General features: G+C 48.7%; 1 protein-coding gene across 1 annotated transcript in view; it reads left to right on the top strand.

Annotated features, from left to right (window-relative positions):
• Positions 1 to 2,362: 2,362 nt before the first annotated feature.
• Positions 2,363 to 22,684, top strand: part of NHS (NHS actin remodeling regulator) — a 384,170-nt gene continuing 363,848 nt past the window's right edge. The window contains exon 1 of the mRNA XM_033948686.1: positions 2,363 to 2,715. Within this exon, the coding sequence (XP_033804577.1) occupies positions 2,457 to 2,715 (259 nt within the window). The 5' untranslated portion in view covers positions 2,363 to 2,456. The remainder of the gene's footprint in view (positions 2,716 to 22,684) is intronic.

Below are 22,684 nucleotides of genomic sequence, written 5' to 3'. Positions count from 1 at the left end.
TACCCCTTCCCAGACGGAGGAGATTCACGAGGTCCGTAAGGTCCGTGTTTTACCCCTTCCCAGAAGGGGGAGACCCGCAAAGTCCACATTGTACCCCTTCCCAGACAGGGGAGATCTGTGAGGTCCACGTTTTATCTTTTGCCCCTTCCCAGATGGGGGAGATCTGTGAGGTCCACGTTTTACCCCTTCCCAGATGGGGGAGATCTGCGAGGTCCATAAGGTCCGTGTTTTACCCCTTCACAGAAAGAGGAGATCCGCGAGGTCTGCGTTTTACCCCTTCCCAGATGGGGGAGATCCACGAGGTCCGTAGGGTCCGTGTTTTACCCCTTCCCAGACGGTGGAGATCCGTGAAGTCCACATTTTACCCCTTCTCAGACAGGGGAGATCCGTGAGGTCCACGTTGTACCCCTTCCCAGACAGGGAAGATACGCGAGGTCTGCGTTTTACCCCTTCCCAGACGGGGGAGATCCGCGAGGTCCGTAGGGTCCGTGTTTTACCCCCTTCCCAGACGGTGGAGATCCATGAAGTCCACGTTTTACCCCTTCTCAGACAGGGGAGATCCGTGAGGTCGGCGTTTTATCTTTTACCCTTCCCAGACGGGGGAGATCCGCGAGGTCCGCGTTGTACCCCTTCCCAGACAGGGAAGATCCGCGAGGTCTGCGTTATACCCCTTCCCAGACGGGGGAGATCCGCAAGGTCCGTAAGGTCCGTGTTTTACCCTTTCCCAGAAGAAGGAGACCCGCGAAGTCCACGTTTTACCCCTTCCCAGATGGGGGAGATCCATGAGGTCCGTAAGGTCCGTGTTTTACCCCTTCCCAGAAGGGGGAGACCCACGAAGTCCACGTTTTACCCCTTCCCAGACAGGAGAGATCCGTGAGGTCCGCGTTTTATCTTTTACTCCTTCCCAGACGGGGGAGATCCGTGAGGTCCATTAGGTCCGCGCTTTACCCCTTCCCAGACAGGGGAGATCCATGAGGTCTGTGTTTTATCTTTTCCCCTTTCCCAGACGGGGGAGATCCGCGAGGTCCAGGTCCGTGTTTTACTCCTTCCCAGACGTGGAAGATCCGCGAGGTCCGTAAGGTCCGTGTTTTAACCTTTCCCAGACAGGGGAGATCCGCGAGGTCCGTGTTTTACTCCTTCCCAGATGGGGGAGATCTGCGAGGTCCGTAAGGTCCATGTTTTACCCTTTCCCAGACAGGGGAGATCCGCGAAGTCCACGTTTTACCCCCTTCCCAGACGAGGGAGATCTGTGAGATCCACATTTTACCTTTTACCCCTTCCCAGACAGGGGAGATCCGTGAGGTCCGTAAGGTCCGCGTTTTACCCCTTCCCAGACGGAACGAGTTGCTCTACTCCACGCTTCGCTTTCACTTTTAACAAAAGCTGTTTTCATCCCATTGTGCTAATGAAACCCATACGCCTGTCCTCCCCGTGGGATTTACATGCATGAATCATTTTCACAATAAAAGCATCTGGCATTTGAGGATCAACAGAAACTTCCGAGCGATGTCACGGGGAGACTTCTAATGACAGCCTCAAGTCCCCGCTTTCCTACGGCAGGGGCTGACGTTTTGGAGGGAACTGAATAGGCCAAGTGACTCCGTTCCAGAAGGGAGAGTTCCAAAATCTGGTCCTGGTTTTCGGACAATCTCCCCAGACTGGTACATCGGGATGTTTGGCAGCTCTGATGGTACAAAGCCAGGACTTGAGATACCACAAAGCTAAAAAAAAAAAAAAATTAGGACTAGCCCAAAGTCTCCTTGGGAGGGTTTCTGGATGTTTGTGGGCCACTTTCCCGGGACCTTGTGCATGATAACTGAAACCACCCCCTCCTCAAAAATCGACTTTGAAATGATGGGATACGGGAACCCTGGCAGGTCTTTAAATGCACCTTAATTTTCTTATTACGAGGAATCTCTTAAAAAGTGGGATTTTTTTTTTCCAGCTGCCAACGGGAGATTATTTTCCTCTTCCCATCTATCTTTATATAAGTGGAGGGGGGGGGGGGGGAGTGAACTTCTTTGCGATTTGCTGCCCAAAACGAGAGCGCTCCGCATTTTTCTCTTGTTACGGGACTGCAGTGATTTGTGCGCTTCAGCTGGGGACCCGCAGCGACTCCTAGCGGCCGCGGCGAGGAACTGCCCGACGCTCGGCGCAAAGGCTGGTTTTCCGCTCGCCGGGTTTTCCGAGCAGCCGCTCACCTCTTCCACGGTGCGAGCGAGGAGGGAGGGAGAAGGGGAAGGAGCTCCAAACCAGCCCTCGCCGATCAGCGGAGAGCAAGGGAGCGGGCGAGGCGGCATGGGCACGATGGCAGCCGGGCACCGGGAGGGGCTGAAGCTGGCTGGGGAGTGAAGTTCGCCCCTTTCTTTGGAGGATCTTGGAGGGGGGGAGGAGGTCCCGGCTGCCTCTTTAGGGGAAACGCGTTTGTGGGCAAAGCGAGTACATGGTTGGCAGAGATGCCCTTCGCCAAGCGGATCTTGGAGCCCCGGAGGCTGCCCCGGGCGGAGGAGGCGCCCGACCTGGGCTCGCTGGGGAACGCGGCTCTGTCCCGGCTCCTCCGGCAGCTCTCCGAGGTGGCCAGGCACGCCTGCTCCCTCTTCCAGGAGATCGAGGCGGACGTCCGGAGCACCGGGCGCCGGGTGCGGGAGCTACAGGGCAGGATCGGCGGCGTTCAGCGGCGGCTCGGCAGCCTGGACGCCAAGCGGGAGGCAGTGCGTGAGTACCGGGAACGGGGTGGAGCGGGAGGGGGCAGATCGCGAGGCACCGGACCCCCTTCCCCACACATCTGAAAGTAGCGGATCCCCCCTCCCTGCAGATAGGAGGGGACTGGTCCTCTTCCCCAGACCATGCACCCCCTCCCCTTAGATCAGAAGGTACCTGACCCCCTCCCCAAAAATGTGCACCCCTCCTCGCAGATCTAAGGGTACCGGACCCCGTCCCCCAAACCATGCACCCCCTCCCCTTGGGTCAGAAAGTACCTGACCCCCCTCCCCCAAAATGTGCACCCCTCCCTGCAGATCTAAGGGTACCGGACCCTGTCCCCGAAACCTGCACCCCCTCCCCTTGGGTCAGAAAGTACCTGACCCCCCTCCCCAAAAATGTGCACCCCTCCCCGCAGATCTAAGGGTACTGGACCCCGTCCCCCACACCATGCACCCCCCTCCCTCTAGGTACCTGGCCCCTTCCCCCAAATCATGCACCCCATCCCCACAGATTGAAGGGTACCGGACCCCGTCCCCCAAACCATGCACCCCCTCCCCTTGGGTCAGAAAGTACCTGACCCCCCTCCCCCAAAATGTGCAGCCCTCCCCACAGATCTAAGGCTACTGGTCCTCTCCCCCAAATCATGCACCCCATTCCCACAGATCGAAGGGTACTGGACCCTGTTCCCAAACCATACACCCATTCTCCTTAGATCAGAAGGTACCTGACCCCCTCCCCAAAAATGTGCACCCCTCCCCGCAGATCTAAGGGTACCGGTCCTCTCCCCAGACCATGCACCCCCCTCCCCTTAGATCAAACCTTCGCCCCCAAATCGTTCACCTCACTCGTGTACAGCAGACAGTGCTGGGTTCTTCTCCCTCAAATCTCCCTCGGGAGCCAGCAGGTGGAAGGGGCAGGAGGGACTTCAACTTGCCGGGAGGAGCAGCAGGTTGATAGGGCATCGCGTTGCCCTCTCTTGACCCTCCTTTCGGCCGGAGTCCTGCGGTGCCTTGGGATCTGCTGGGTTGGGGGTGGGAGGAGAAAGTGAGCCATTGCTAGAATTGTTTCCCCATGCATGATGTGTCTAAAGTGAAGGTTTCTCGATCTTTGTGAGGGTTTTGCGTGCAGGACAGTCGGTACTGCTGGGTGAGATGGCCCATCTGGGGGCAGAAAGATGCTGAAACACCCCTCGGTGGTGAGGGGCAGATACAGGTCCCTGAATTCCTGGGGCGGGGGGAAGTGGAAAGGTTCGGTTCGGATCACACGTGTGCATGTGTGCTGGGTGTGCGTATATCTCTTCTCTGTGGGGTGTATGTTTTCTGTGCGGTGTATTACCTGTTAAACCTGTGCAGTATCCACCTGTGTGTGCTTATTACCTGCACCCTCTGTGCGGTTGTGCGTGTGTTATTTACTCGTGTGCTCTGTGTGTATATCTGTTCTCTCTGTACTGCGTAGAGAATCTCTGTGTGTGGTGTGTATGTGTGTATCTGCTCTCCCTGTGCTGTGCAATGTGTGTGTGTATTTGTTTTCTGCTCCCTGCACAGCGTGTGCGAGCCCAGCTCGTTTCTCTCCACAGAAGAGATGATGTCAGTGTTTTTGTGGCTTACAGAAGACTCTTCCTGCTAGCATGTACTCAGGGAACGCGGAATTTGTAACGCCAGCTTCTAGGATGGCGACTGCTCTAAAAATCTGGGCTACCTATGCATCGTAATACAGTATGTCTTAAAAAAAAAAAAAAAAAGTGTGTACCCAAACCCATGTTCGAATCTAGGCCTCATGCGTGTATACCATGTCTGGACTGCACGTGAAAGTCTACTTTCAGAGGGTTCCAACATTTTTTGGGGGGAGGGGAGGGGGTGAGGAACAGCAGATAATGGAGTCTGGGAAAAAAATTTGCTCTGATGTGTTCAGGGGCATATTGTATCCTGAACCAGAGCCTGAATTCCACTTCCTTGTCTAACCTCTAACTCTGTGTATTGGGACCTTCTGGGTCCTGCCAAGAGCTGGCACCAGGGCTCAGAAAAGTCAGCTGATGGTAGCATTGGTGATAATATAGCTACTAAATTTCACAGTTACTGTTTCTTGTATCTTTTTCATTTAATAAATATATATATTATGGTGATGTGCTCAGACCATGGTCTGAGCACATCACCATAATATATATATTTATTAAATGAAAAAGATACAAGAAACAGTAACTGTGAAATTTAGTAGCTATATAATTGAGAGTTGTTCACAGAATATCACTGTATATCTTCCTATTATTATCTAATATAGAGCATTGGTGATAAGGCATATCTATGAACGCTCAGATTTCTAAGGAATTATCAAATTTCTCTCACTTGCAAAGTCTAGCTGGCATGTTGGGGTAACAATGAGTTAATTTAAAAAAAAAAAAAAAAAAAGTGCAAGTGACCAAAGAAGTTGGTGACCCCTGTTGGTTGGGTAGGCTTGGACATTTGTGACTAGATCTGCCTGTCCTGTATTTTATACATCTCTATGTTCAGGAATATCCTGCCTGTGGCTTTTGGTTAATGTTAATTTCTAAATAGAAGATCACGCGTCACATTTTTATTTTCAAAAGCAGTTGGGGAAACAGGATTTCATGGACATGAGAGACTCCGATGTTTCTTTAGGATTTCAGCTAAGCGTGAACCCCAGGCTTAGATTATTTGGAAGTTGCAGACTTTAAACATTTTTTTTGGGGGGGGGGAAGGGGGTTTCAGAAGCGTATATTTAGTGTGAGGAATTGTAATTTGGATTCACTTCTGTTGACAGATTTAATGTTCAATAATTTTTTTATTGAGTTTTAAAAATAAAATATACATCACAAAAATCTTACAAAGAATCTCATCTCAACTCAGTTAGTACATTGTAGATATATAAATTCAAAGAAATCAACAATTGATTATCATCACAATACAAACACGATAAAGTACCTCCCAAAAACCCCTCCTCTCTTCCCATCCCCCTTCCCCCCTCCACCCATCCCATTCCCAAATATTACTAATAAATAGTGCTTCACTTTCTGATTACAAATGTAATGACTTCACTCCAAAACTGCTTGCTCTGACTGACAATTGCTGTATATAAGGTTCCCAGGTCATCCCAAATTTACTGTTTTTTATAAGATGGGGGGGGTGTCTCCCTAGCTTCCAGAATCATAAGAGCATGAAATGTTGCCCTCCAATGCCAAAATGAGGGAGGGACTTTCTTCCAACCAATTGTCCTATACACTTCTCCCTCGTCATTCACGGGGGATACGGGCAGAGCCGGACCACGAATGGCGAAAAACCGCGATTATCTGGCTCTGACCCACCCCCACCTCCCTGCCGCCTTCCTGGCCTTACCCGGTGGTCTAGAGGGCTTTCGGGGCAGGAGCGATCTTCCTACGCTCCTGCCCCGTGCAGATCGCCATGAGGAAATGGCTGTAGGGAGTTCCCGACGTAGTCTCGAGAGCTCACAGCAGCCATTTCCTCATGGCGATTTGCACGGGGCAGGAGCGTAGGAAGATCGCTCCTGCCCCGAAAGCCCTCTAGACCACCAGGTAAGGCCAGGAAGGCAGCAGGGAGGACAAAAATATGGGTTATTTTAAAATTAAGACGGCTTTTTTTATTTTCCCCCTCCCCAGAAAAAAATCGCGATTATATGAAACCGCAAATGGAGAAACTGCGAATGGGGAGGGGGAAGTGTAATAAAGGATTTACAAAATAATTCCCTAACCCCTTTCTTAAAAATCCTGTCCCGCTGAAGAAATAATCCCATCTGCGGGGAAGGAACCACTCTGTTTGCAGATTTAGCTGAATGTATTTACACTTATTTTTCGCTCAGTAACATACCCCCCTGCTTTACTAAGGCGTAGCGCGAGTTTTAGCGCTGGCAGCGCCGGCAACTACACCGACGCTCGTTGGAATTCTATGAGCGTCGGAGCAGTTGCCGCCGCTGCCGGCGCTAAAACCCGCACTGCGCGTTAGTAAAGCAGGGATAGTACATGACGGCAGATAAAAGACCCGAATGGTCCATCTAGTCTGCCCAACATTAACACTCGTAATAATAATAATAATAATCAGTTTATATACCGCAGGGCCGTGAAGTTCTATGCGGTTTACAATGATTAAAAGGTATTACAGATTGAGTGGAATCAACTAAGTTCAGAGTTCACAGTTCTAAAGATCATTTGTTGAGGACTAAGATTGTATAGGTCAGTTACAAGTTTCAAGTTTAATAGATTTTGATTTTTTACGCAATATCATATAGTTCAATGCGTATTACATGTTTCAATACATAAAAAGAGAGCAGGGTGGACATACAAATCATTTGTTCTATTTCAAATGAGTACAAACTGGTACAAATGGGTAATGGGAAGAACTACAATTTATACAAAAAAGAAACATTTAAGGTTTGAACACAAAGGATGGGATTATTTAAGAAAAAGTATAGAATGAATTGATTGAAGATGCTTTAATCATTTGTAATGAATTGAGTCAGAAAATGAGGATATTGTTTAGATTAATTGAACAGTCTCTATATTAACAGCCTTTTTTAAAGGAAAAAAAAGGTTTTAAAAAGCGTTTACAGTTTCTTTTTTTTTTTTTTTTTTTATTATTTATTTATTCAATTTGATTAATACAAACAAGCAATAAACATACTTGTACACAGATTACACAAATTATTATAAGAGAAAAAAAAAAAAAACCAAAACTATAACCCCAATTCCACTTAACACAGTGTTTTGGTTACTCAATAATAGTTCAAATTATTTAGTCCACAACTTTTGGAGAGAGACTTAAGAAAAAATAAAAATAAGAAATAAGACGAATCTTATCCAACATAGAAAGCGGCATTTTTCTGCGGTGCTACAGCCATTCATAGCAGGTTTCCATTTTCCTGGCAGTAAATGATCTTTCTTTTACCAATTCCAAATCCAAAGTTTTCATTTCGGATATTCTTGACTCCTGTTTTTCTAATTTCTCACTTAAATCTTTAAGGACCAAGCCCTGTTGCTCCACTTTAGAGTGAATGGTCCCATAATCAATTTTTAAAGTGGAAAAAGATAGTTTGAGGTTAGCGTCCATAACTGATATGGCCTGCCATAAAGCCTCCATATTTATTACCTTAGGCTTCTCCAACACCCCAAAGTTGATGTTACTTCCTCCCGAAGCTCCTCTCAACTCCTCTGCAGAGTGGGAAAACTGCTGCTGTTCTCTATCTTCTTCAGCTCCCGATAGAATTGGAGCTGGCTGTCCTCCTTCTCTGGGGATCAATGTACCTTCCGGGGTCATGATTTCCTCAGGAACTCCCGACTCTGCACTACTTCCGGGTTGTGGTGGTGGCTGCCTCTGCTCCGGGCTCAACAACGCCCGAATGTGCTGGCTGAGTTCGCCCGATGTATTCGGGCTTACCCCTGAAGTAGCCCCCGAAGATTCACTCGAGCGGGCTAACGCTCCCTCGATTGTAGTTTGCACCAGACGCGGTGCCGCTATCGCAGCCGGAGGATTGCTGCGAAGGGCTCCTTTCCTCTTCCCCATATCGAGGTAAGAGGGTTGCTAGGTCACTTCAGCAAAACGCCTGCCGACTGCAGAGAGGGAGCCTCCTACTCAGGCGTCCGCTCTCGTCGCCATCTTGTCTGGTCTCCGAGCAGACTCGCGTTTACAGTTTCAAATTGATGACCTATTCGTTTAATTCATTGGGGTCAAGATATTGTGTTTACTTGAATGTTCTATCTACATATTGAATGCGTCTTTATAAAGAAAGTCTTTTAAGGCACGCTTAAATTTGTCTAATGACGGTTCGTCGCGTAAGTAAATTGGCAAATTATTCCACTGTTGGGGGAGCTAGTACTGAAAAAATGGTTGCTCTTCTGGTCCCAATTATTTTCAAAGAAGAAATAGTTAGTAAGTTTTGTTGTGTTGATCTGAGTGTCCTAAATGGAGAATAAGGTATTAAGAGTCGATCCAAGAATATCGGCTCGTGCGATTGTTGCATTTTAAATGTTAGTAATATGATTTTAAACGTTATTCTGTGTGTAACAGGCAACCAGTGTGCAGTTTGTAAGAGTGGTGTGACGTGATCATACTTTTTTGAATTCGTAATAAGGGTCCGAATTTTTATTGCTGTATTTTGTACTTCAGGAACAGATGTGTTTTTAGGTGTGTCCTGAATTCCCTATTCGTGCTTAAACTGAATCATCATTTTGTCTTTTATATTACTGGGTGCTAGACCGTACAGGTCTGCCCGGAACGAAGGATGAATCGCTCCATTTCAAGTCTCCTAGAACCTGCATCTCTTAATATCCTAATTCGCTCATTAGTCATCTCGCACCCTGATTACTGTAATTCTCTGTATCAAGGTATTACTCAGAAAGAAATTAGAAGGCTACAAATTTTTCAAAATACAGCTATAGCTGTAAAAATTATATATAAAGCCCCAAAATTTGATCACGTGGCCCCTCTTCTCATAGACACTCTCTGCTCATCTCTCGTCGTATAACATTCACAATTTTACTTCCCACTTTTAAATCAAGACTTGAACGCTCTCTGGCTTTCATTGACAAAATGCTTATCCCATATAATACACAAAGAACACTTAGTAACCTGTCGCTAAAATCGTCTGGGCAAAATGGTAGAAACGATTGTAAAAAATAAAATTGTGGAACACGTAGACAAACGTGATTTAATGAGACGGAGTCAGCATGGGTTCAGCCGAGGGAGATCTTGCCTCACCAATTTGCTTGACTTCTTTGAAGGTGTGAATAAACATGTGGATAAAGGTGAGCCGGTTGATATAGTGTATCTAGATTTTCAGAAAGCTTTTCATAAGGTTTCTCACGAGAGGCTCCTGAGGAAATTAAAGTGTCATGGGATAGGTGGCAAAGTTCAATTGTGGATTAGGAATTGGTTATCAGATAAAAAACAGAGGGTAGGGGTAAATGGTCATTTTTCTCAATGGAGAAGAGTAAACAGTGGAGTGCCACAGGGGTCTGTACTGGGACCGGTGCTATTTAACTTATTTATAAATGATCTGGAAATTGGAACGACGAGTGAGGTGATTAAATTTGCAGATGACACTAAACTGTTCAAAGTCGTTAAAACGCATGCGGATTGTGAAAAATTGCAGGCGGACCTTAGGAAATTGGAAGACTGGGCGTCCAAGTGGCAGATGAAATTTAATGTGGACAAATGCAAAGTGATGCACATTGGGAAGAATAACCTGAATCACAGATACCGGATGCTAGGGTCCACTTTGGGGGTTAGCGCCCAAGAAAAGGATCTGGGTATCATTGTAGACAATACGATGACACCTTCCGTCCCAATGTGCCGCAGTGGCCAAAAAAGCAAACAGGATGCTGGGAATTATTAAAAAAGAGATGGTTAACAAGACTAAGAATGTCATAATGCCCCTGTGTGGCTCCATGGTGCGACCTTATTTGGAGTATTGCGTTCAATTCTGGTCTCATTATCTCGAGAAAGATATAGTGGCGCTAGAAAAGGTTCAAAGAGTGACCAAGATGGTAAAGGAGATGGAACTCTTCTCGTATGAGGAAAGACTAAAACAGTTAGGGTTCTTCAGCTTGGAAAAGAGAAATCTGAGGGGAGATACAATTGAAGTCTACAAAATCCTGAGTGGAGTAGAACAGGTACAAGTGGATCGATTTTTCGCTTCTTCAAAAATTACAAAGACTAGGGGACACTTGAAGTTACACGGAAATACTTTTAAAACCAATAGGAGGAATTTTTTTTTCACTCAGAGAATAAATAAGCTCTGGAACGCGTTGCCAGAGGATGTGGTAAGAGCGGATAGCGTAGGTAGTTTTAAGAAAGGCTTGGACAAGTTCCCGGAGGAAAAGTCCATCGTCTGTTATTGAGAAAGACTTGGGGGAAGCCAGGTTTGGACATGTTCCTGGAGGAAAAGTCCATTGTCAGTTACTGAGAAAGACTTGGGGGAAGTCACTGCTTACCCTGTATTGGTCAAAAAATACTGAGGGGGTAACAAAATCAACAAATACAATGTTGCTGTTGAATGACTAAATAAAGTTAGTTATATACAAAAAAGTCACTGCATGGAAGATATTCATGGATAATATTTCTCAAATAACAATTCAACAGTTGTCAATTCTTAACTAGTAGAACTCTGCTCAGAGACATGAAGGCAATATGTTCCACCTCACCACCCAATCATTGCAGTGTTCAAAACATTTTTACTCCAGTGTGAGATATTCTCCTTAAGTGTTATGTTGCTAGCTACAACGTACCACGTTTCGGTCCTTCGTCAGGGAACCGACAAACAGACACAGTTAAACTGGAGGTGAAAGCTCATGTGATATGAAATACAGTTTAACTGTGTTTGTTTGTCGGTTCCCTGACGAAGGACCGAAATGTGGCACGTTGTAGCTAGCAACATAACAGTTAAGGAGAATATCTCACACTGGAGTAAAAATGTTTTGAACACTGCAATGATTGAGTGGTGAGGTGGAACATATTGCCTTCATGTCTCTGAGCAGAGTTCTACTAGTTAAGAATTGACAACTGTTGAATTGTTATTTGAGAAATATTATCCATGAATATCTTCCATGCAGTGACTTTTTTGTATACCCTGTATTGGTAGCATGGAATATTGCTACACCTTGAGTTTTGGCTAGGTACTAGTGAACCTGGATTGGCCACCGTGAGAACGGGTTACTGGGCTTGATGGACCATTGGTCTGACCCAGTAAAGCTATTCTTATGTTTTTATGTCAAAATCATATCGTTTATGACACAACGCGTAAATCCATTTTTTCCCGTTACAGCCCACTCCGCAACACTTTAGATAGGAAAACTCTGGGGTCCTTTTACTAACCCATTAGTGCTTTTGAAAATAACTGGTTAGTGCCAAATTGAAAATTGGCTATTTGGGGGGAGGGAAAATTCTGGGGGGGGGGAGGGGTGGAGTCGACACTTGGCGGGTTAAGTGCTGATTTAGCACCTAACTGGCCGTGGTCACCACATAAACAAGACCGCGGAAAAGTCACTCCGATCTTTATATAGTGCCCCATAGCTGGTTACGTGCTGAATATTGTATTTACCACCCTCCCCCTTTTAAGAAGCCACACTAGCGGCGGCTGCTGCGGTAAATGCCCCGAAGCCCGTAGGGATTTAAAGGGCTTCGGGGTTTTGCCGCAGGGCAGTTGCGAGCGCAGTTTTGTAGAATAGGGGGTTTGATTGGCTCTGCTTTAGCTGGCTCCGGAAACCTGGCTATTCAAGACGTGGCCATTGGCCGTCACCGCTGCCATTTGAATATCGGACCCTTAGCTAGTCGTCTGCGCAGAGCCTCTTTCACAGAGTACTAGCTTAGCGCAGGTCATCTCGGTACCTAACTTTGGACACCATTTATTGAATTTCCCCCTATGTGTGTACCCGACCTCACAGTGCCCACGTACGTGCATAGGGTGGCAATGAACATGGGCATTGGGACTGACAATCCCCACAACTACACACATGCCATCTTACCTGCACACAGTGATTGGTGGTGTGTGTATAAGCAGGGGTCTCAAAGTTCCTCCTTGAGGGCCGCTTTCCAGTCGGGTTTTCAGGATTTCCCCAATGAATACGCATGAGATCTTTGGGCATGCACTGCTTTCAATGCATATTCAGTGGAGAAATCCTGAAAACCTGACTGGATTGTGGCCCTCAAGGAGGGACTTTGAGACCCCTAGGAACTGGGAACCCATGTCAGATTCCAGCCTGCCCCCCCAGGGTCTTCAGGCTCATGGTGGGCTAGTGATCTCGCTTAACTCTTCCAGCCAGGGGTCTCAAAGTCCCTCCTTGAGGGCCGCAATCCAGTCGGGTTTTCAGGATTTCCCCAGTGAATATGCATGAAATCTATGTGCATGCACTGCTTGCAATGCATATTCATTGGGGAAATCCTAAAAACCCGACTGCATTCCGGCCCTTGAGGACCGGAGTTGCCCACCTCTGGGCTAGATCAGGGGTCTCAAAGTCCCTCCTTGAGGGCCGCAATCCAGTCGGGTTTTCAGGATTTCCCCAGTGAATATGCATGAGATCTATGTGCATGCACTGCTTGCAATGCATATTCATTGGGGAAATCCTGAAAACCCGACTGGATTCCGGCCCTTGAGGACTGGAGTTGCCCACCTTTGGGCTAGATCAGGGGTCACAAAGTCCCTCCTTGAGGGCCGCAATCCAGTCGGGTTTTCAGGATTTCCCCAATGAATATGAATGAGATCTATGTGCATGCACTGCTTTCAATGCATATTCATTGGGGAAATCCTGAAAACCCGACTGCATTCCGGCCCTTGAGGACCGGAGTTGCCCACCTCTGGGCTAGATCAGGGGTCTCAAAGTCCTTCCTTGAGGGCCGAAATCCAGTCGGGTTTTCAGGATTTCCACAATGAATATGCATGAGATCTATAGAAACATAGAAATAGACGGCAGATAAGGGCCCACGGCCCATCTAGTCTGCCCACCTTAATGTCCCTCCCCTACCTTTGCCCTGTGAATAGATCCCATGTGCCGATCCCATTTGGCCTTAAAATCAGGCACGCTGCTGGCCTCAATCACCTGTAGTGGAAGACTATTCCAACGATCAACCACTCTTTCAGTGAAAAAGAATTTCCTGGTGTCACCTCGTAGTTTCCCGCCCCTGATTTTCAACGGATGCCCTCTTGTTGTCGTGGGACCCTTGAAAAAGAAGATATCTTCCTCCGCCTCGATGCGGCCCGTAAGATACTTGAACGTCTCAATCATGTCTCCCCTCTCTCTGCGCTCCTCGAGCGAGTATAGCTGTAATTTGTCAAGCCGTTTTTCGTATGGTAGATCCTTGAGTCCCGAGACCATCCGGGTGGCCATTCTTTGCACCGACTCCAGTCTCAGCACATCCTTGCGATAATGCGGCCTCCAGAATTGCACACAGTATTCCAGGTGGGGCCTCACCATGGATCTATACAATGGCATAATGACTTCCGCCTTACGACTGACAAAACCCCTTCGTATGCAGCCCATGATTTGTCTTGCCTTGGACGAAGCCTGCTCCACTTGATTGGCAGACTTCATGTCCTCACTGACGATTACCCCCAAGTCTCGTTCTGCTACCGTTTTTGCTAGGATCTCGCCATTAAGGGTATAAGACTTGCATGAATTCTGGCTGCCCAGGTGCATAACTTTGCATTTTTTGGCATTGAAGTTGAGTTGCCATGTCCTAGACCATCGCTCCAGTAGGAGTAGGTCGTGCATCATGTTGTCGGGCATTGAATCTTTGTCTGTTGTGCATTTGCCCTCTACATTACTCAGTTTGGCGTCATCGGCGAATAATGTTATTTTACCTCGAAGCCCTTCTGCCAAGTCTCTTATAAAGATGTTGAATAGGATTGGGCCCAAGACTGAGCCCTGTGGTACTCCACTAATCACCTCCGTCATTTCGGAGGGGGTGCCGTTCACCACCACCCTTTGGAGCCTACCTCCAAGCCAGCTCCCAACCCATTTCGTCAATGTGTTACCTAATCCTATAGAACTCATCTTGCTCAGTAACCTGCGGTGTGGTACGCTATCGAATGCTTTGCTAAAGTCCAGGTACACGATGTCCAGGGACTCCCCAATATCCAGCTTCCCTGTCACCCAATCAAAGAAGCTGATCAGGTTGGATTGGCAGGATCTCCCCTTAGTAAATCCATGTTGTCGGGGATCCCGTAGATTCTCCTCATCCAGGATCTTATCTAATTGGTGTTTGATTAGAGTTTCCATTAGTTTGCTCACTATCAATGTTAGACTCACTGGTCTGTAGTTTGCTGTCTCCATCTTTGAGCCTTTCTTGTGCAGTGGAATGACGTTAGCCGTCCTCCAGTCCAACGGGACGCTGCCTGTACTAAGGGAGAGGTTGAAGAGCGCGGACAGTGGCTCCGCCAAGACATCACTCAGCTCCCTAAGCACCCTGGGGTGCAGGTTGTCCGGCCCCATTGCTTTGTTAACCTTGAGCATGCACTGCTTTCAATGCATATTCATTGGGGAAATCCTGAAAACCCGACTGGATTGCGGCTCTCAAGGAGGGACTTTGAGATCCCTGGTGTATAGCGAAGGCATTGTTGGGATCTAGGTATTTGGGAACAAGATGCTGGGCTTGATGGACCTTCGGTCTGTCCCAGTATGGCAATTCTTATGTCAGCCAAGTATAGGAGAATCAAGCCATTGTGACATCACTGCTGAGGTTGGCTCTTAGGCATTGGTGGAATAAGGCATTATGACGTCACAATCTCATCTCTGGAATGCTGCTACTCTTTGGGCTTCTGCCAGGTACTTGTGACCTGGGTTGGCCACTGTTGGAAACAGGATACTGGGCTTGATTGAGCTTTGGTCTGTCCCAGTACGGCAATTCTTATGTTCTTATGTGAGCCAAGTATAGGCGAATCAAGCCATTGTGACATCACTGATGAGGTTGGCTCTTAGGCATTGGTGGAATGAGGCATTGTGACGTCACAATATATCTGGTCTGGAAAGTTGCTACTCTTTGGGGTTCTGCCAGGCACTTGTAAAACTCCAAAAAGGGAAAGGGACTTGTGTACTGCCTTTTTGGAGCTTTACAACCACAGCGGTTTACATACTGGTACTTCAAGCATTTTCCCTGTCTGTCCTGGTGGGCTCACAATCTATCTAATGTACCTGGGGGGAATTAAGTGACTTGCCCAGGGTCACAAGGTTTAAACCCAGAACCTCAGGGGGCTGAGGCTGTAGCCCTGACCACTATACCGCGCTCTGCTGCAAGAAATGGCAGCTTTCGGCTGCCAAATGTAAACATTATGGGGATAATTGTAGAGACAGCTACACATGGAAACCGAACCCCTTTCACACGTCCAACTGGACCGCACAAAATACGGGTAGAAGCGACACATCTACATGGAGCGGTCGACTTACCCAGCGGCACTGCCAAAACGGACATTAGACATTTGGAATTATTCTCTACCCATCCTGCTGAATATTGGGCTCCAAAATGTTTTGCTCCTTCAGTGTCAGGTAGGCCCAGACCTCCCTTAATACCAACCCTTTGTGTGTGAATTTTATTTTTTTTATTTTTAATATTTATATACCATTTATAATCTAAGTGGTTTTACATTCAGGTTCTCAAGCATTTTTCTCTTATTTGTCCTGGTCTAATGGACCTGGGGCAATGGGGGATTAAGTGACTTGCCCAGGGTCACAAGGAGCAGCATGGGACTTGAACCCGGCAGACCGACAAATGTGCGCGGGACGATAGCGCCCCGTCAAATGCGCATGCTGACAAGTGCGCCTAGGACAATTGGCGCTCGTTTTAGGGTATGGTTTAGATTAATCCTCACCTAAACCTTACTCTAACACTACATAGGAAGTGAATCTTTTTTTTTTTTTTTTCAAAAAACTTTATTGAAGATACACAACAATGAACAATGCAATCCACAGCCCATACAATCCCCCCCCCCCCCCCCACCCAGCCAAAAGTCATACTGGGATTCCTCAGTCCAAGATGAAACAGTTCAAGTCAAAACAACCCCCCCTCCTTACCCCCCACCCCATACGTGTGTGGAGAACATAATATGAACCTCAAAAGTAACTGGGTGAGACCGCTAGGGAACCGGTGACCACTTAGGTCTCCTTTTACTAAGCTGCGCCAGCGGTTTTAGCGCGCGCTTAGCGCGTTAGTTTTTGCTGCGTAGCGGGGAGGGGGGGGGGGGTTAGCGCGCACGGCAATGCAGCGTACGCTTAAAATGCTAGCACACCTAAGTAAAAGGAGCCAATAATGTAGGGATCCCAAACTTTCAAAAACCGAGAGAGGCGATGATACATGAGAGCTGTCAATTGCGAAACGCGAAAAATAAAAGCTAATTTCTCCAGTAGATGCGGCCTAGTAGGTGGGTGAACCTGCTTCCACTGTGCAGCCAGCAACAGTCTGCTAGCTGTGAACACATGAAAAGCCAAGGTCTGACAGGAGTGTGGCAACGTCCCATGTGGCATGGGCAATAAAGCATTGCCCATAGATTAACGAAATGTCAGAAAGAATATCAAACACCATAGACCAGTGGCCTCAATCTCCAACCCTTTACAGGGCCACATTGTGGATTTGTAGGTACTTGGAGGGCCTCAGAAAAAATAGTTACTATCTTATTAAAGAAATGACAATGTTGCATGAGGTAAAACTCTTTATAGTTTATAAATCTTTCCTTTTGGCCAAGTCTTAATAATAATATTGTCATTTATAGCTAAAGAGACATATGATGAAGAAACTGTTTTATTTTACTTTTGTGATTATGATAAAGATACTGAGGGCCTCAAAATAGTACCTGGCGGGCCGCCAGGGCAGGATTAATTCGTCGAGGGCTCCTAGGCACACAGGTACACTGGGCCCCCCTGCCCCGCCCCACCCCACCATGCGCCCAGGCGGAAAACAGGAAGCTGCGTCAGAGGGAAGCTTTGGGCAAGCAGCACCGCTTGCACAATTACAGTTCCCAGTGCCTTTTTGACCCGCTTGCTTGTTTTACTTTCCGTCGATGGGGGAGACCGCGTTGCCGATCGGGGTGGGGCCTGCGTTGCCAATCGATGCTGGAGGGGCCCATTGCCATTTGGAAAAAACAAAGTTGATGCCCTCCTTCATCGGGCCCCCCCCCCTGACCATTTCGGGCCCTAGGCACGTGCCTACTTGGCCTGTTGGTTAATCCTGCCCTGCGGGCCGCATGTGGTCCCCGGGCCGCGAATTTGAGACCACTGCCATAGACCAATAGGGAACCACTTTAGGACAATCCCACCAAATGTGCAAAAATGTTCCTCTTTGCCTACATTGCCTGCAATACAAATCGGATGAACCTGCGAGTAGATACGATGCAAGCGAACGGGTGTAAGAGATAGGAAGTGAATCTTTAAAGTGTAGTGGTGGTGGTGGGGGGGTGTTTCCCCCCTCTCAAAAAAGTAGTAGCCGCTCGTGCGCGCTCGTGGGCGCTATTGTCCTGTGCTCATTTGATGGGTCATGTTTGAACCCACATCCTCAGGGTGCTGAGGCTGTGGCTCTAACCACTGCACTACCAGCTCCCCACTGGGCATATTATTATAAGGCAAAACATCTTTAAAAGAAACCAAAAAGATTTTGGCTCATGAACATCTGCTTTTTGATGTCCTTCACAGCTTTCGTTTTGTCTCTCAACGGTCCTGGGGGATGCAAATGGTCTTTAAGACCTTTTAAGCAGCATCTGGTGCTCGTGGCCTGCCGTTTTTAGGGCTGAAATTAGGATGTTTTCTGGCTAAGAAAGCGGAGAGGGTTGGAAGCACCGTCGTGGCGTGTGGAAAAACATTCGCTGGAAGTGAAGTGACTCTGCTGGCATAGTTGGGATTCTTCTGTGGCGCGCATTCCTAACACCTTGTCAGCGTGCCACGTCTCTGGTTTTCTTTTTTGCATATTGGCACTGCCAGCTGGGGCATTTTTTTTCCTTCTTCTCTGTTCTCTGGTATGGATCCTTTTGGCACCTGGAAGATAGCTTTGAGAAAAGTGTCATGGAATGAGGTGGAAGTCTACAGTGCAGTTGTTTGAGAAATATTTTCAGGCACCAGGTCACGGTCTAGGGTCAGCTGGCTGTCGACTTCAAAGGATAAAAACCCGGCCCCCTTCCCTGCACAGAATTGTTCTAAGGAAAATTAGCTATCTTCTCTCTAGGATGTAGGAGGAAGGGCTTCATTAATAGGTGCCAGATCAAAAGCGTGCCGGGACAAAGGCGTGCCCGGACAATTGAGCGCAGCGCGGAGGTGCGCGCCGCTCAAAATTACTGTTTTTAGGGCTCTGATGGGGGCCGTGGGGGGGAACCCCCCCACTTTACTGAATAGACATCGCGCCGCGTTGTGTGGGATATGGGGGGTTGTAACCCCCCACATTTTACTGAAAACTTCACTTTTTCCCTGTTTTTAGGGAAAAAGTGAAGTTTACAGTAAAATGTGGAGGGTTGCAACCCCCCAAACCCCCTATAACGCCGGCGCGATGTCTATTAAGTAAAGTGGGGGGGGGGTTCCCCAACAAAACCCCCCGTCGGAGCCCCTAAAAACAGTAATTTTGAGCGGCGCGCACCTCCGTCTTGCGCTCAGTTGTCGGCGTGCGCCTTTGTCTTTCGAACCGTTGTCTATGAACCCATTAATAAGCTGTCTTCTCTCTAGGATGTAGGAGGAAGGGCTTCATTAATAGGTGCCAGATCAAAAGCGTGCCGGGACAAAGGCGTGCCGGGACAATTGAGCGCAGCGCGGAGGCGCGCGCCGCTCAAAATGACTGTTTTTAGGGCTCTGATGGGGGGCGTGGGGGGGAACCCCCCCCACTTTACTGAATAGACATCGCGCCGCGTTGTGTGGGGTGTGGGGGGGTTGTAACCCCCCACATTTTACTGAAAACTTCACTTTTTCCCTGTTTTTAGGGAAAAAGTGAAGTTTACAGTAAAATGTGGAGGGTTGCAACCCCCAAACCCCCTATAACGCCGGCGCGATGTCTATTAAGTAAAGTGGGGGGGGGGGTTCCCCAACAAAACCCCCCGTCGGAGCCCCTAAAAACAGTAATTTTGAGCGGCGCGCACCTCCGTCTTGCGCTCAGTTGTCGGCGTGCGCCTTTGTCTTTCGAACCGTTGTCTATGAACCCATTAATAAGCTGTCTTCTCTCTAGGATGTAGGAGGAAGGGCTTCATTAATAGGTGCCAGATCAAAAGCGTGCCGGGACAAAGGTGTGCCCAGACAATTGACCGCAGCGTGGAGGCGCGCGCCGCTCAAAATTACTGTTTTTAGGGCTCTGATGGGGGGTGTGGGGGGGAACCCCCCCCCCACTTTACTGAATAGACATCGCGCCGCGTTGTGTGGGGTGTGGGGGGTTGTAACCCCCCACATTTTACTGAAAACTTCACTTTTTCCCTGTTTTTAGGGAAAAAAGTGAAGTTTACAGTAAAATGTGGAGGGTTTGCAACCCCCCAAACCCCCTATAACGCCGGCGCGATGTCTATTAAGTAAAGTGGGGGGGGGGTTCCCCAACAAAACCCCCCATCGGAGCCCCTAAAAACAGTAATTTTGAGCGGCGCGCACCTCCGTCTTGCGCTCAGTTGTCGGCGTGCGCTTTTGTCTTTCGAACCGTTGTCTATGAACCCATTAATAAGCTGTCTTCTCTCTAGGATGTAGGAGGAAGGGCTTCATTAATAGGTGCCAGATCAAAAGCGTGCCGGGACAAAGGTGTGCCCAGACAATTGACCGCAGCGTGGAGGCGCGCGCCGCTCAAAATTACTGTTTTTAGGGCTCTGATGGGGGGTGTGGGGGGGAACCCCCCCCCCACTTTACTGAATAGACATCGCGCCGCGTTGTGTGGGGTGTGGGGGGTTGTAACCCCCCACATTTTACTGAAAACTTCACTTTTTCCCTGTTTTTAGGGAAAAAGTGAAGTTTACAGTAAAATGTGGAGGGTTGCAACCCCCCAAACCCCCTATAACGCCGGCGCGATGTCTATTAAGTAAAGTGGGGGGGGGGGGTCCCCAACAAAACCCCCCGTCGGAGCCCCTAAAAACAGTAATTTTGAGCGGCGCGCACCTCCGTCTTGCGCTCAGTTGTCGGCGTGCGCCTTTGTCTTTCGAACCGTTGTCTATGAACCCATTAATAAGCTATCTTCTCTCTAGGATGTAGGAGGAAGGGCTTCATTAATAGGTGCCAGATCAAAAGCGTGCCGGGACAAAGGCGTGCCCGGACAATTGAGCGCAGCGCGGAGGTGCGCGCCGCTCAAAATTACTGTTTTTAGGGCTCTGATGGGGGCCGTGGGGGGGAACCCCCCACTTTACTGAATAGACATCGCGCCGCGTTGTGTGGGATATGGGGGGTTGTAACCCCCCACATTTTACTGAAAACTTCACTTTTTCCCTGTTTTTAGGGAAAAAGTGAAGTTTACAGTAAAATGTGGAGGGTTGCAACCCCCCATATCCCACACAACGCGGCGCGATGTCTATTCAGTAAAGTGGGGGGGGGGTTCCCCAACAAAACCCCCCGTCGGAGCCCCTAAAAACAGTAATTTTGAGCGGCGCGCACCTCCGTCTTGCGCTCAGTTGTCGGCGTGCGCCTTTGTCTTTCGAACCGTTGTCTATGAACCCATTAATAAGCTGTCTTCTCTCTAGGATGTAGGAGGAAGGGCTTCATTAATAGGTGCCAGATCAAAAGCGTGCCGGGACAAAGGCGTGCCCGGACAACTGAGCGCAAGACGGAGGTGCGCGCCGCTCAAAATTACTGTTTTTAGGGCTCTGATGGGGGCCGTGGGGGGGAACCCCCCCCACTTTACTGAATAGACATCGCGCCGCGTTGTGTGGGATATGGGGGGTTGTAACCCCCCACATTTTACTGAAAACTTCACTTTTTCCCTGTTTTTAGGGAAAAAAGTGAAGTTTACAGTAAAATGTGGGGGGTTACAACCCCCCATATCCCACACAACGCGGCGCGATGTCTATTCAGTAAAGTGGGGGGGGGGGTCCCCAACAAAACCCCCCGTCGGAGCCCCTAAAAACAGTAATTTTGAGCGGCGCGCCCCTCCGTCTTGCGCTCAGTTGTCGGCGTGCGCCTTTGTCTTTCGAACCGTTGTCTATGAACCCATTAATAAGCTGTCTTCTCTCTAGGATGTAGGAGGAAGGGCTTCATTAATAGGTGCCAGATCAAAAGCGTGCCGGGACAAAGGCGTGCCCGGACAATTGACCGCAGCGCGGAGGCGCGCGCCGCTCAAAATTACTGTTTTTAGGGCTCTGATGGGGGGCGTGGGGGGGACCCCCCCACTTTACTGAATAGACATCGCGCCGCGTTGTGTGGGTTGTGGGGGGTTGTAACCCCCCACATTTTACTGAAAACTTCACTTTTTCCCTGTTTTTAGGGAAAAAGTGAAGTTTACAGTAAAATGTGGAGGGTTGCAACCCCCCAAACCCCACATAACGCCGGCGCGATGTCTATTAAGTAAAGTGGGGGGGGGTTCCCCAACAAAACCCCCCGTCGGAGCCCCTAAAAACAGTAATTTTGAGCGGCGCGCACCTCCGTCTTGCGCTCAGTTGTCGGCGTGCGCCTTTGTCTTTCGAACCGTTGTCTATGAACCCATTAATAAGCTGTCTTCTCTCTAGGATGTAGGAGGAAGGGCTTCATTAATAGGTGCCAGATCAAAAGCGTGCCGGGACAAAGGCGTGCCCAGACAATTGACCGCAGCGCGGAGGCGCGCGCCGCTCAAAATTACTGTTTTTAGGGCTCTGATGGGGGGCGTGGGGGGGACCCCCCCACTTTACTGAATAGACATCGCGCCGCGTTGTGTGGGTTGTGGGGGTTGTAACCCCCCACATTTTACTGAAAACTTCACTTTTTCCCTGTTTTTAGGGAAAAAGTGAAGTTTACAGTAAAATGTGGAGGGTTGCAACCCCCCAAACCCCACATAACGCCGGCGCGATGTCTATTAAGTAAAGTGGGGGGGGGTTCCCCAACAAAACCCCCCGTCGGAGCCCCTAAAAACAGTAATTTTGAGCGGCGCGCACCTCCGTCTTGCGCTCAGTTGTCGGCGTGCGCCTTTGTCTTTCGAACCGTTGTCTATGAAACCCATTAATAAGCTGTCTTCTCTCTAGGATGTAGGAGGAAGGGCTTCATTAATAGGTGCCAGATCAAAAGCGTGCCGGGACAAAGGCGTGCCCAGACAATTGACCGCAGCGCGGAGGCGCGCGCCGCTCAAAATTACTGTTTTTAGGGCTCTGATGGGGGGCGTGGGGGGGACCCCCCCACTTTACTGAATAGACATCGCGCCGCGTTGTGTGGGTTGTGGGGGGTTGTAACCCCCCACATTTTACTGAAAACTTCACTTTTTCCCTGTTTTTAGGGAAAAAGTGAAGTTTACAGTAAAATGTGGAGGGTTGCAACCCCCCAAACCCCCTATAACGCCGGCGCGATGTCTATTAAGTAAAGTGGGGGGGGGGGTTCCCCAACAAAACCCCCCATCGGAGCCCCTAAAAACAG

The sequence above is a fragment of the Geotrypetes seraphini genome, chromosome 6 (assembly GCF_902459505.1).
Source record: "Geotrypetes seraphini chromosome 6, aGeoSer1.1, whole genome shotgun sequence".
NCBI lineage: Eukaryota > Metazoa > Chordata > Amphibia > Gymnophiona > Dermophiidae > Geotrypetes > Geotrypetes seraphini.
This window is presented reverse-complemented; position numbering and strand designations above follow the sequence as displayed.